Source organism: Rutidosis leptorrhynchoides, chromosome 6 (genome assembly GCF_046630445.1).
Source record: "Rutidosis leptorrhynchoides isolate AG116_Rl617_1_P2 chromosome 6, CSIRO_AGI_Rlap_v1, whole genome shotgun sequence".
NCBI lineage: Eukaryota > Viridiplantae > Streptophyta > Magnoliopsida > Asterales > Asteraceae > Rutidosis > Rutidosis leptorrhynchoides.
The window spans coordinates 30,206,411-30,220,314 of record NC_092338.1 but is presented as its reverse complement, the minus strand read 5'-3'; the positions used below and the strand labels follow the sequence as shown (position 1 = coordinate 30,220,314).

At 35.2% G+C, this 13,904-nt stretch overlaps 1 protein-coding gene across 2 annotated transcripts; it reads left to right on the top strand.

Annotated features, from left to right (window-relative positions):
• Window positions 1-1,642: 1,642 nt before the first annotated feature.
• On the top strand, window positions 1,643-11,314 carry LOC139851608 (DNA glycosylase/AP lyase ROS1-like). 2 transcript variants are annotated; one of them, XM_071840693.1, is made up of 20 exons: window positions 1,643-1,757; window positions 2,620-2,923; window positions 3,138-4,520; window positions 4,625-5,014; window positions 5,591-5,681; window positions 5,959-6,934; window positions 7,022-7,101; window positions 7,198-7,282; window positions 7,369-7,460; window positions 7,539-7,607; window positions 8,227-8,263; window positions 8,374-8,456; window positions 8,708-9,142; window positions 9,482-9,518; window positions 9,849-9,906; window positions 10,009-10,100; window positions 10,199-10,264; window positions 10,644-10,758; window positions 10,841-10,879; window positions 10,983-11,314. In XM_071840693.1, the coding sequence occupies exons 2-20, from the start codon at window positions 2,638-2,640 to the stop codon at window positions 11,096-11,098; spliced, it is 4,530 nt and encodes a 1,509-aa protein (XP_071696794.1). In that variant the 5' UTR covers window positions 1,643-1,757; window positions 2,620-2,637; the 3' UTR covers window positions 11,099-11,314. The 2 variants fall into 2 exon arrangements, with proteins under 2 accessions (XP_071696794.1, XP_071696795.1); XM_071840694.1 differs by lacking the exon at window positions 1,643-1,757 and adding an exon at window positions 2,270-2,346.
• The last annotated feature ends 2,590 nt before the right edge of the window (window positions 11,315-13,904 follow it).

Genomic DNA, 13,904 nt, shown 5'->3' with positions numbered 1-13,904 from the left:
TTAATTATTGAAGATTAAATTAAGTTGAGTTGGAATATTTTAATGGAATATTGTCTTTCTAGTTGTGCTACTTGTTAACGGTAAAATTTTACTTTTAAACATAAAGTTGTGTACAATAAAAAGTTTCATGCCTGTTGCGTGTGCGGTGACCATCTGATTGTTTAAATCAAATAGATTCGATGAACAACCTTAACATGACGGCTAGAAAAATTGATAATGAATGGTTATGATAGATTTATCAAATTGTATTAGAAAAAGAGATAAAGTGTGATTATGATGAATTTATCAAAATTCAATAGAAAAATTGATAATATATGATTATGATGGATTTATGACGACGATTAATTAGTATTTTTAATAGTAGCTTAATTAGAAAACTCATAAAATTAATGTTGGAATGTTCAATTTTCAGTTAGTCGTTAAAAAGATCGTTGGATCTTGTCACTCAAACATGTTAAGGTCTATCTTATCTAGTCACTTACACATGTTAAACAACAACAATAATGGATGAAAGAGAGGCGACAATTAATTGTCGTTTTAGTGGCGAAACATCAACAAAGTTTGTGGTTAGTCCCAAGCTGCTTACAACGAAACCCAACACAATTGGAGAAGCGGGGCAAACGATTTCGATGTAATGGATCGTGCCCTTCAAATCAATGAAAATAATAACACGAAAAATTTAATATGATTGATGCTTGGTATGTCTCTAAAGACAAATCAAAGTGGTATGTTCCAGGCTCAGGTGGTCATGTTGCTTTGGATGAGGATGATAAGGGGTTTTCGATTCCCCTTTCTCAACCCGAGCTATTTGAAAACGGTCCATTTAAGAGGACAATGGGCCATGATAAAGCCAAAAAGAAGGTCCTATCTTCATATTCTACTGAGTCAAGTCATTCGAGTTCATCAAAAGCGGAGGAGGTTTTGGAAGCTATTTTAAAGCATAAGACAACAAAACACAAAAGAGTCTTAAAAAATTAGATAAATACGTGGATTTCCGAACCTCTTTAGCCGGCGCTAGCGTTTTAACCTTGAAGACTCAAGTTGTCAGGAATCCGGAGCACGAATATTATCTTGAAAAACTTCAAAAAATGTACTTTGATAATTTCAAGCATTCGATCGATAAACCACCACCACAACAAACCGACGGTTCATCCGAAGATAACAACTAGTTTAGTAGTTTAGTTATTGAATTTTTTTAATTTAAGTACTTTTTTTGAATCTAGTAGTTTAATTATTGTATATTATTTTTTAAGTACTTTTTTTATTTAGTAAATATTAAATTATTAGTTTTAAATAAATAATGCATTAATTTTATATAATAAAAATAAAAAAACATGTGGATTCTAAAACAGATATTTGACATTTTGAGTTAATAAAAGTCAAAATAATTACCTTACAGACAGTTATTACTTTTTGGTCAAAAAATGTACTACAGTATTTTTCAATAACAACATTTTAGGATTATAACTCAACTAGATCATATAAATAAAGCTATTTATTTTTTTTTTCCTTTTTTTTTGATAAAAAAAGTAAAATCTCTAATTAATTAGAAGGGTTTATCATGATATATCTATCAAAAATCTTTTTGATCAAACCTTAAAACCGTTTACGAATTAACGTACATAAAATCAGGGGCTTCATTTATTTATTTTATTCATTCATTAATTAACCCTTTCTTCCTTGAAGTTCTCTTCAACAAAAACCCTTTTTTATGCGTGGGGTGTTCTCTCTGTAAAACCTTCGCTCGTATATTCACTGTAAGTAAATAAACCCTAACTTCAATTCGCGTTCATGCAATTTTTTTATATTAGCTTCCAGTTTATCGATAGCATTGTGTTTATTTATTTATTTTCTCTCTCCAATTAAACAATAAATAAATTAACTATAATGAGTTAAGTCCATGAATTTGTTCAATCAATTTGATTATAGTAGATTGTTCCGCCTAAATAGTTAACAGTTTAAAAGCAGCTATGATTGTTTGATACTTCTTGTTCAGTTTAGCTTCCAATCGATTAATGTGGCTTCTATTTATGTTATTTTTTTTTTTTTTTTTTTTTTTTTTTTTTTTTTTTTTTGTTATTATTATTATTATTATTTTGTGCTTGTAGTTGTGATTATTTATTTTTTTAATCATGTGCTTGTAGTTGTGGAAAAGTTAACAATTTCGAAGCAGCTAAAATATGTTTGTTTGATGTTTAATTTAGCTTCCATTTGATTTAGGGCAATGATAAATCCACTATTTTTTTGATAAATCAACCTTTAAAATACACAATTTCGGTGGATTTATCAAAAACTTTTGCGGTAATATCACGGTCCTTTGATTTATTGCGGCTTCATTTATTTTTTGTAAGCATTTGCCTGTAGTGAAAAAAGTTATGACTTTTAAAGCAGCAATATTTGTTTGTTTGATGGTTAATTTAGCTGTCAACTGATTTAATGCAGCTTCAGTTTATATATCGTAGCCGTTGTGCAGCCAACTTGGCTACAAATTACATTGAATTAACCTTTACAACCTCACGTTTTTATATCATTCGTAGCTAAGGCTGTATGATAATTCATGTATAGCTTTCTCATTTATATTTATATATTTACTATTTGTTGTGTTTCTTTATTACACAGGATTGATAGATTTTGATAATGGAATCAGTTAATTTGATGGAAAGAGACAGTGTCTGGATTCCGCAGACACCTGGAAAATCAATTACTACAACGTACCAGGCAACATTGCTTTATGAACAAGGGACAGGAAAGGAAAGTATAAATAAGCCGTTTCCATGTATAGATTTTTTGGGTACTATTAAGTTTGCGGGTGACGGTGAATGTGTAATAAATAAATTGCCATCTGGCTTTTTTGACAATGAACATGAAGCGGTTTTGCATGTGGCTGAAGATGATGATCCTAAACCTACTAAAGCGGTTCAGTGTAAGTGGTCTTTACATTCTAGTTTTGGACTAGCTTGCTCCTTTGACTATTTTGAGTCAAACATATATGGTTTGAATTCTTTTAGAGTCAAACTATCTATATATTGTATTACTTTTAATATAGTATACTAATACTATATGGTGAGTGGCTAAATGTCAAATTTTGACTTTTCAAAGAAAAACCAAGTAGTATAAAATTGTTCTCTTTTGTGCAGATGACACAAGCAGTGTACAAGTGGAGGAAGTCAAAGTCAAAGTCTCTCTTTCCGAGCCTGTTCATGAGTCACAAGCCGGTGTTGATTCAATTCCAGCGCCATCTAAGCCAAATTATAGCAGGAAAAGGCGTAATAAGGACATTGACTTGAACCAAAAGCCTAGTCAAAGACGCCGAATGAAAAAACACAGGCCTAAAATATATGATGATAGTAAACCCAAAAAAGTTCCTAAGGCTCAAACTACAAAGCATTCGACCCCTAAACCGAAAACTCCAAAACCTAAAACTCCAAATCGGGTACAAGAAAGAAAGAAGAGTTCAACTGAAACTAAATTTACAGTGTCAACGAGTTATGGCCATGTAGATGTTACGGAAACAGTTCAAGAAGCTTCTAAGGATTCCATAATTGATGTTAAGCCGTGCAAGCGTTTCTTGAATTTTGACCATGTTGACCATGGTAATTTTGATTATAATCGTAAAATTGTTACTAATAAGAGAAGTAATACACCAAGGAGAAGTAGGTTTCTAAAGAATAGTCTAGAAGCTTCGGAGGGTTTGTTGGAACTGAGTAATTGGCAGCAAAATGGGGAAGATATTTATGTTTCAAAAAATCAAGAACAAGCCGGTAAAAAATGCGATCACGTATATCAACGACGTAAGAAACTGAAGGTAAAAGCAACCAATCACACCCTTAAAATGCTAGTTTATCAGAGGAAAGTTAAAGAAAATAGTTGTTTACAAAGTAGCAAAAAAGTCGGACCTAATTTTCCAAAAATATTCAAGAAAAATCGTACGTTGAGGAAAAAAGTGTGCATTTGGAAAGATGCGCGTTTTGAAATACCCGTCGAAGATACACAGAGCTATGTGAGAAGGTCAGTTAGACAATGTGTACAAACTGCCAAAGAGAATATACAGAATTGGGTCAGTGAATCAGTAGACAATAAAGGGGTGGTGGAAAAACGTACCCAAAAACGTAATCTTGTGATAAAAGGGCGGCGTTTGAGAAAGAATCGATCCGTAAGGTACACTCGCGCGAGAATTATAAACGGGTCCCGTATTCATGAAAGTGTGCCTAATGATAATGAGACGTATCTATTATGTGATGAAAGTTTTCTTCCTATAACCGAATGTCTCCCACTAAATGAAGCTACTGTTCATACAATCGACACTAGTCCTGTTCATCAAACTGATGATTCTGTTGGTAATGTAGACTGTTCCCAATTATATGAGGTTGATGTACTTGAAAGTCAAAGTCAAAGTTTGGTACCCAGACTCGAACATGTCCCATTATATGAGGTTGAAGTACTTGAAAGTCAAAGTCAAAGTCAAAGTCAAAGTCAAAGTTTGGTACCCAGACTCGAACATGTCCCATGTACCAAAGACGGTAATCAAGCTAATGTTACTTACATTCATTTATTTTTTTTCTTTCTACATTGTAATTTACCGGATCACTTATTATATATTTATATTTTACCATGATTGATGCAGATTATATTAAAGTTTATGTAGAAGGATCGATCAACAATTTGATAAAGAAAATAGCAAGTTTAGACATCAATGGCCCATGCAAGGAACTTGTGGAAAGATATCCAAGTGTAGCGAACATAGACATCGATGGTCAATTCAAGGAACTTATAGTACGAGATCAAAATGTTAATGGGGCGGTTGTAAAGGTGGGTCCTACCAAGAAGCGTAAAGAGATACCGAAAGTGAATCTTGATAAAGAGTCGTTGAGAGTTTGGAAATTGTTGATGGAAAACGATGGGAGTGAACCAGTTGAAGAAACGGATAAAGATAAGGAAGAATGGTGGGAAAAACAAAGAGAAATATTTCGTGGTCGAGTGGACTCGTTTATAGCCAAAATGCATCTCATTCAAGGTAATATCTTATATTTGAATGATGTAATTTACTAAACCATTGTTTAAAATGACATCTCGTCTTAAATACATTGCCAAGATGTCAAAAGGTCTAATAAAGATGTTAGTCAACATTACTGAAACGGGTAATTTGCCATTTTTAGTGTTTTCTGATATAAATTTATAAATTTGGGTTTTAATAACAATCATGTTATAGATGGGTTCAATTTACTAGATACATGTAAAAGAAGAAAATATAGGTATTTATGTATTATATAGGATTACTAACCTACATTATCTAAATCATCAAGAGACTTACGAGAATGTATTCGATGTATCTGGCCCATTCGGACCCATTTTGTTTCTAGCTTAACCTGTTTGAGATCATATATAAGTATGTTTGGACCAGTAGTATGATGTTAATGGGTCCAAGTTACCACCTCATGGAAAAACGTAAAAGAAGAGTCAACCCAAAATAAGCATGAGTGCGTGACCCTAGATAGTCACTTAAGTTGTATGAAGTCGTATTCCTTGAAATTCAGTAATTTTTCGCTCAGTATATTTAGAAACTATGAGCTAACTTTGGTACATGTTACAGGTGACAGGCGTTTTTCACCATGGAAAGGTTCAGTGACTGACTCTGTGGTTGGTGTTTATTTAACTCAAAATGTGACAGACCATCTTTCAAGGTACACATCGTTTTTCTATGATAAGTTACGAACCCACAAACCTTAATAATGGCAATTTCGTTGAGTACATTTTGTGAATTACCAAAACATAAGGGAGTCAAAAACATATTCAGTTAAAACCCGAAAAGGTATTCATACCAAGAATGTCCTTTTGAGTTATCCGAAATAAGTATTTCACATTTGTTATGTTACCAAAAGGTACATATTGCTAAGTTTTTCATGCTTCAATGATAATTACAACCATCTGTTTGGTGCTCATGTTAATCTTTTTGTCCAGTTCTGCTTTCATGTCTGTAGCGGCAAGATTTCCGGCGAAGTCTAGAACCAAAGAAATTGTTGACCGTGGTGAAGATGCATTTAGACAAGAATTGGATACAAGTTCATGTGTTGACGCGAGTGGCGTGACTCCAATTATGGAACCTAACCAAGATTCAGTTTCAAATCCATCTCCAGTTGCATGCAGCCAAGAATCAACAGCAACAGGTCTCTGTACCATTAATAACCCATGTGCTGATGTAAGCGATGCGACTCCATTCGTGGATCCTAACAAAGATTCGGTTTCGGTTCCAACTCTTGCAGCATGTAGCCAAGAATCAGTCTCTAGTAATAACCTTGTTATTGACTGTCTTGTTAAGAATAATGAAATGGAACATGCTGATGTCAGCAACACGACTCCAATTCTTGCTCACGATAAGCCAAATGTGAATGGAAATTCTGATAATTTTCGCGAACGCATAGAACTAGAGGAGGTGGACTTTCTTAAGCAATTTTGTAAGTCTGACGCAAGTGAGAGCCAAGTTATCAGGGAAGGGCAAAGTTCAGAATCTGTTAATTCTGTTAGTCTGCCTGATTTGAATGATGTTGTATCTGAGATTCCAAGTGAATCTGTGGGTCAACGAAAGTCAACCCTTGAAGAGGAACCAGAAGTTGCTAATCCACTTTACGATCTCCTGTCTGAAGTCATCCTTGAACAAGAAGTAAATGCTGTACACATAAACGATCACCAGAGACTAAAAAAGAAGACTTTAGAGACTGGAAGTAGCGGAAAAAAGAACAAGTCAGAGAAAAAACAAGAAAAGAAAGTTGACTGGGAAGAAGTGAGGAAAAGGTATTGCAAAACGGGCGACGTAGAAACCGATGAAAATTACATGGATGCCGTTGATTGGGACGCGGTTAGGCGTGCTACAGTTGAAGAACTTGCTAACATCATAGTTAAGCGAGGAATGAATAACGTGCTAGCTGGAAAAATAAAAGTATACAGATTTATGTAATGTTAAATTGATCTGTTACGAGTAATTGAATTAGTACAAAAGTTGATTTATGATTTGACTTTTTTGCAGGACTTTTTGGATCGAATGTATAAGGACCATGGGACACATGATCTTGAGTGGTTAAGGGACGTTCCACCAGACATGGCAAAGTAAGTTATGTAATGATTTATAGTCAATGACCCAATCTTTTATTGTTTTATTTTAGTTTTTATTAAGTATTAGATTTTAATATTTTATGTTTGTAGGGAATTTTTGCTGAGCATAGAAGGAATCGGTTTGAAAAGTGTGGAGTGTATACGGCTTCTAACGCTACATCATCATGCTTTTCCTGTAAGGGATTTAATTAAAAAAAGTAAAAAGTAATTCAACAATATTATTACCATACATTTTAACATATCTTGTTCTGTTTGTAAAAGGTTGACACAAATGTTGGCCGGGTAGCCACTCGTCTAGGGTGGGTCCCATTGCAGCCCCTGCCTGATGCAGTTCAAATACATCTTTTGAACGCGTAAGTATGTCTTGGCTATAAATGTATAAGGAAATGTGTCAAAAATACCCCTTCTAATTTTCTGGTTGTTCATTTCAGGTACCCAATGGTGGACACCATTCAGAAATACCTCTATCCTAGGCTAATCACTCTTGATCAGAGAACATTGTAAACTTTATCCTTTTGCATGCTCAGCTTACTTTTTATTATATAATTATATATTATATAAATATAATATATTATACATTTTTAGCTTACTAGAAAATGCTACATGATCCAGTATTTGTGCTTATTCATCACCAATCTAAATTCTGATTTAGGAGGCTAAACCTAATACTTGTTACTTGTCAGATTCGTATATGACATATTTCTTAGCTCATATATTTTACCATTTTATACTCTGTTTCTTTAGTATAGTCTATCTCAATTTAACCATCCCAAGGTAGCCCAAGTGGTTGGGGCCCTGAGATCCTTGCAAGAGGTCTCAGGTTCAATTCTTGGGGTGGCCAGGGAAGGGTTGGAAACAGCCAGGGAGTATTCCTGATGGGCTGCGTACACTAGAGTATGGGGTCGGATTACTCGCCCTTCCCGGGTAACCCGAACAGGGAAAACCTTACAACTTTTTTATCTCAATTTAATAATCTAATAATAGAACTGCTACTAAAAAAAATCTAAAAAAAGATGATAACTTTGTGTAACTAAGAAGCTGAACTCCAACACTTATCTAGTACCATCATTCATTAGTATATTTATTACGATTTTTATAACAAGACCTCTATTGATACAGGTACGAGTTACATTATCAGTTGATCACATTCGGAAAGGCATATTTCTCCCCTTCAACTTGTTCTTTTTTTAATTCCGTCATATGTTTTTTCTGATTAATTATATTAAATTTATTTGTATGTATGATATTAAAATTTACGTTCTATAGGTATTTTGCACGAAGATAAAACCAAATTGCGATGCGTGTCCGATGAGAGCCGAATGTAGGCATTATGCTAGTGCGGTTGCTAGGTTTGTATCTTATTCATTCAACACATACACAAGCACGCACACACACACACACACACACACACATCTTCCACTGAAGATAACTAAGTTTCTGTCGATAGCTGTATGATATAAGTGTTTGTGTGTGTGTGTCTGTATAACAATGAAAATTTCATGTACATATCCATATATCCATATAATATATAATATACTATACTATAATAATAATATATAAACATTATTGAAGTTATTTACACTTGTATTAATAAATGTAGTGGTAGGCTCGCGCTTCCTGGATCAGAGGAAACTAGTAACGTAACTTCAATCGTCTCTGTTGAAAATGAACAAAACCATTCTAAGTTTGTTACGCCCACATCACACTTTGACATACAAGGTGGCAATTCGGGTTCAAGTTATCATGATCCCATAATTGAAGTTCCTTCATCTCCGGAGCCTGAAATAAAAGATACACAACCAATTATAGGCGATATTGAAGATTTATTTATAGATTCTGATGATGAAATTCCCTTCATCCAACTTAACGTTGAAGAGTTTAGGGAAACATTAAAGGATACAATAGAGACGCATAATATTCCGAATCTTTCAGAAGATGATAAGACGAAAGCTCTTGTTGCTTTAATCGCAGAAACAAACACATTTCGTGTGCCACGAATGAAGTTTGTAGCCAGATCAAGGACTTTTCACCTTGTGTAAGTTTCCATTTTTAACTATTTTTTTTGTTATCCAATTCGTGGCTAAATTTTATTTGTTTATTTATGATGAGAAATATTCATCCGAATCCTCAATTTTGCTTGAGATCTGTACAATCACATGTGATTGGATATTACAATCATATGTGATTGTAAGATCCAATCACATGTGATTGTCCCGCGATTTTAATCCTAGCCATTGATTATATTGATCCAAGGGCTGAGATTTATCCTCTGGTTTTCAAGCAAAAATTAAGGATGCAAATGAATATTACTCTATTTTCCATATCTTTTTTTGGTGAAAACAATGAAAATTCTTATTTATTTTTCTTGATACAGGCATGAGCTCCCAGACTCTCATCCGATTTTAGCCGGTGTAAGTGTTCGTAACTCGTCTATATGATCCATCCACCCTGTAATAGTTACAACTGGTGACTTTGAAATATAGGTGCAAAATGGGTGGGTTGGGTGACACGTCACGATTGAGAGGCGTGATATTTTAAATATGCTTTAAGCAAAAAATTGCTAATGGGTCAAAATTGCCATTCGTCACATTAGGCAAAAATGAGAAAACTTCTAGGCAATCTCTCTCTCATTTATCTTGTAATTATATTTGGTACTACTAGGCAAATACGTAGAGTATTACGTATTTTCATGAACCTAAGTTATATGAATCTCTTTTAAGATGCTATTTGTGAATGTGTAGTTTCATGAAAGGGAAGATGATGATCCATCTCCGTACCTTCTTAGGGTATGGCATCCAGGTATCAAAATCAATTGCTCAAGTTACGTTGTGTCTTCTTGCTTTTTTTTTTTTCTTTTTTTAATATTTTAATTGTTTGTTTTGTATCATTCTTCTCAAACAGACGAGCTTCCCAAACCGTTAGAAAATACTGAAAATACAGCATGTAATTCATACAACGGCGATCAAGAAGAAACATATAAAGGAACGATTTTGGTGAGGAAATCGTAATCCGTGTAGTATAATGTCTATTTGAATTAATTTTATATGATGATTTGTACTAAAATTGGAAAATTTTCAATTTACATTAACAGATTCCTTGTAGAACTGCAAATAGAGGGAAATTTCCCCTTAATGGAACATATTTTCAGGTTAACGAGGTATGTGTGCTTTTCCTAAATACTTTTGAAATCGAAATGGGAAAATAAACGGGTCAGGTAATAAGTACGGGTACTCTTTGGTAAGGGCTGAATCGGGTATTTTTTTAGTTATGATTTAATAATGAGCAGTTATCTGTCAGATATGGCCAACAAGTATATGTTTTTTTTTAAAAAAAATAATATATTTTTCTAAAGATGGGTTCGTGTGAGTTTTGAGCAGCTTAAACAATTTTAGTGCGTTCCATTCGACCGACCAGTTTCCTTTTAAGCTATTTTTATATTTTATGATGATCTGATCTAACCTGTATCGACACCTTTATGATTAAATGGGTTAGAAACCTAAAATAACATATAACTAAATCATGAATATATTATTCAGGTATTTGCTGATGATGAAACTAGTCGTTTTCCAATTGATGTTCCAAGTCATCTGTTACATAATTTGACAACTCGGACTTTAGGTTGTGGGTCATCTGCAACATCTATTTTTAGAGGTGTGTTTTTCACATGTTATGTTTCACATTCCGAGTTAATTTTTTAGCTGACTAAATGCTGACTCAGCTTCTCTTTTATCAGGCCTATCAACCGGTGTCATACAACGCTTGTTTTGGAGAGGTAAAATGCTACTTAAAAAATAATTGTTTTATTTTTCTTGATTGAGTTGAAGCCATATAGGTCGTATATATATTTATATATGTTGTGGGTGATATTGTTACAGGATCGATATGTGTGAGATCATTCAACCGAAAAACAAGGCAGCCAAACGGTCTTCACAAAAGATTGTATATGTCATCAACCAAAAGTGTTGTTGCAGCAAATAACGGAAAGAGCTAGAGCTAACCACCATTGAACTTCTACTGTACATATAGAATACCTCCTCTGTTTGACTTTGTAGGATTGACAAAAAGTAAGGAATAGTTTAACGTATTTTTAATTTGCAAACTTATGAAGCTTTTGTTTCCAGTTGCATCTAACAATATTTTAGGCGACAGTAATTATAATTATAATTATTTATTTGAAGGATCAAAATGAAACAAATAGTCCGGTTTGAGCCCAATATTTACTTCATGCTATGTAATTTAGAGAGGTGGTTATTAATTGTACAATATTTAATACTAGTATGTTTATGCATCTTAAGCTATAAGTGCTACATTTAGCAAATTCTTTGCCTCTTTATTTTTTCTAAATTTAGCTCATAGGGTTATTAACTCATATAGAATATTGTATTTAATCATTAAGGTTAAAGTTAAAGTTATTTAATAAACAATGTTAATGATACGTGTAACGGATACCGGGTAATGATACGCATACCCGATCAGCTCGCGTAGCGCATCAAACAGCATCGCCACAAGGATTTACAAGGGTGCGCGCCAAGGCATAGAGCGCTATACTCACAACCATGGCGCCAGTCCCATCCGCGCGCATTGGTAGCATCCACATGTCAGGCGATGCTGTAGCTGGCAGAGGACACCTGGCAGACAAAAGATCAGAACCGACAATAACACTTTTTACTTTTGTCGGATTAGCTCGCTTGAAGACGTACTATTTGCAGGCCACGATCCTTTTAACCTTATTACGTGGCGATAGAAGACAAGAAAGATTATCCTATAAATACAAGACTTCGTCTACAGCACAAAAGGGACCAGAATTCACTTTCACACGCAAATACTCTAAGAACAGCAGCGCATAGCGCAATTATACCCGCGCTAACGGACTTATAGCATTTCTCTAGACATCCTTGATATACAGGTAACGTTCCGCGAACATAAACCCTACGACTTAGCGCGAGTCATAGATGACCGGACTACCCGCCGATGTTGGGTCTACGTTTAACCACCCCTGTTGAGATCCTCATCTCGCAAGGGGTTATTCACGGTACTCCGGACCGGAGAGTTAAACTCGATTGACCCTTAAATCCCCTCTTAATGATGTCAAGCATGGACCGAACCCGACCCGATTATCCTATGCTTGATCATTTGGCGCCATCCGTGGGACACACGAGTTAAAAGATTTTGATTTGATCTTTTTTCTGTATGTCCGCTAATAACTCGCTTGTCTCGTTTTGATACAGTAACAGGTGTTGAAATGACTAGCAAGCAAGAACTACCTAAACCCGCGCAAGCGCGAACTACCTCGCCCACAGGACCTAAGCCAGCCATCAATGTAACACCCTGTTTTTTTTTTTTTTTTTTTTTTTTTTTTTTTTTTTAAGTCACAGCGGAAGTCCTGTTTATAAAATATGACACGTAATACAAACGACACCGGTATTACATTACCTTAATATCAGATCAAATATTAAAAGTCTGTTACATATATAAAAATCATATGTTACGTTAAGCAAAGACACCGGTAACAAAAGACACGACATCAGAGTTTCGACTTGTCAAACATATCATCCCGCATTCCATCTTCACCCTGGTATCTAACAAGCAATCGTACTGAACCTGCAAGGGTGGAAATGTGGGGGATTAGCACAACTGCTAAGTGAATGAAACTATCTAACAGCTAAGCATACAGTATCAAACATGCCAGGTCATCTATTGCTACATGCGTCAGCAAACAACTAGTAGCAACACAAGGATCGGCGGCTTGTACGGGCACACGACTCGTAGCTGATCGAGCTACAGTCTACCGATAGTCCCTCCTACCGGATTACCTGCATAACCGTCCAGACGCAATGCGTGCGTCCTTCTATGCTATACTGAACATCTGTAGGACTTGGACCCAACCTAGCCTGGCCTCGGTTGACCTCGTGCGGACCCCACCTAGCCTAGCCTCAGTGGAATCCCCAGCTAGCCTGGCCTCTCTGGTGCTCACAAAATAGTGCACAGAGATCACACACAACATCATGGCAAACTATCTAGTGCATATAGGCATACAACGCTAACTATGCATGGCACTAGGCTATCAACAGTATAAACTAACAGTAGCATCGCTTGCTACTCTATACTATAACCGGAGATAGTCCCACTCACCGATCGCCGGCAACTCGGTAGTCTAATGTCACCGAGTCTTCTCCTCGTCTGTATCACCTAAAGAATAAACACTGAACAAGTTAGTAAACCGCACCACATTTACTAACTATATCTCGTTCTATATATATATATATATATATATATATATATATATATATATATATATATATATACACACACACACACACACACACACACTCTCTCTCTCTCTCTCTCTCTCTCTCTCTCTCTCTCTCTCTCTCTCTCTCTCTCTCTACACACACATATGTACACAATATATATTTATACACACATATATATATTCATACATATATATATTCATATACAAAACGCCTAAACCCATTCGAACGGGTCGCAAGCAAAACGGTTAATCAACACACATATGCACACTTATATATACGTATACATACTTATATATACATATATATATATATATATACAGTCTTAAATATATACACTCCTATATACCCTAAACATGTCCAAACGAGCGGGTCATGAGCCACACGGGTGGTCAAACAACATACACAAACCACAAAACCAAGATACGAACAACCGAGCTGCGCACCACGCCAAGCCACTGCGCGCCACGCGGGCGAACAGCAACAAAACAACGGCGGACAACAGCTATTAAGCTGCAACAGCAGCTGAAAACAGCAGCAGCAAAA

Bases quoted from the DNA above. Each gene is read 5' to 3' on its own strand.
- LOC139851608 (XM_071840693.1), top strand. From the start codon at position 2,638: ATGGAATCAGTTAATTTGATGGAAAGAGACAGTGTCTGGATTCCGCAG. The intron at 5,015-5,590 runs GTAATATCTTAT...TACATGTTACAG, and splicing joins CAAAATGCATCTCATTCAAG to GTGACAGGCGTTTTTCACCA. The intron at 7,608-8,226 runs GTAAACTTTATC...CTATTGATACAG, and splicing joins ACTCTTGATCAGAGAACATT to GTACGAGTTACATTATCAGT.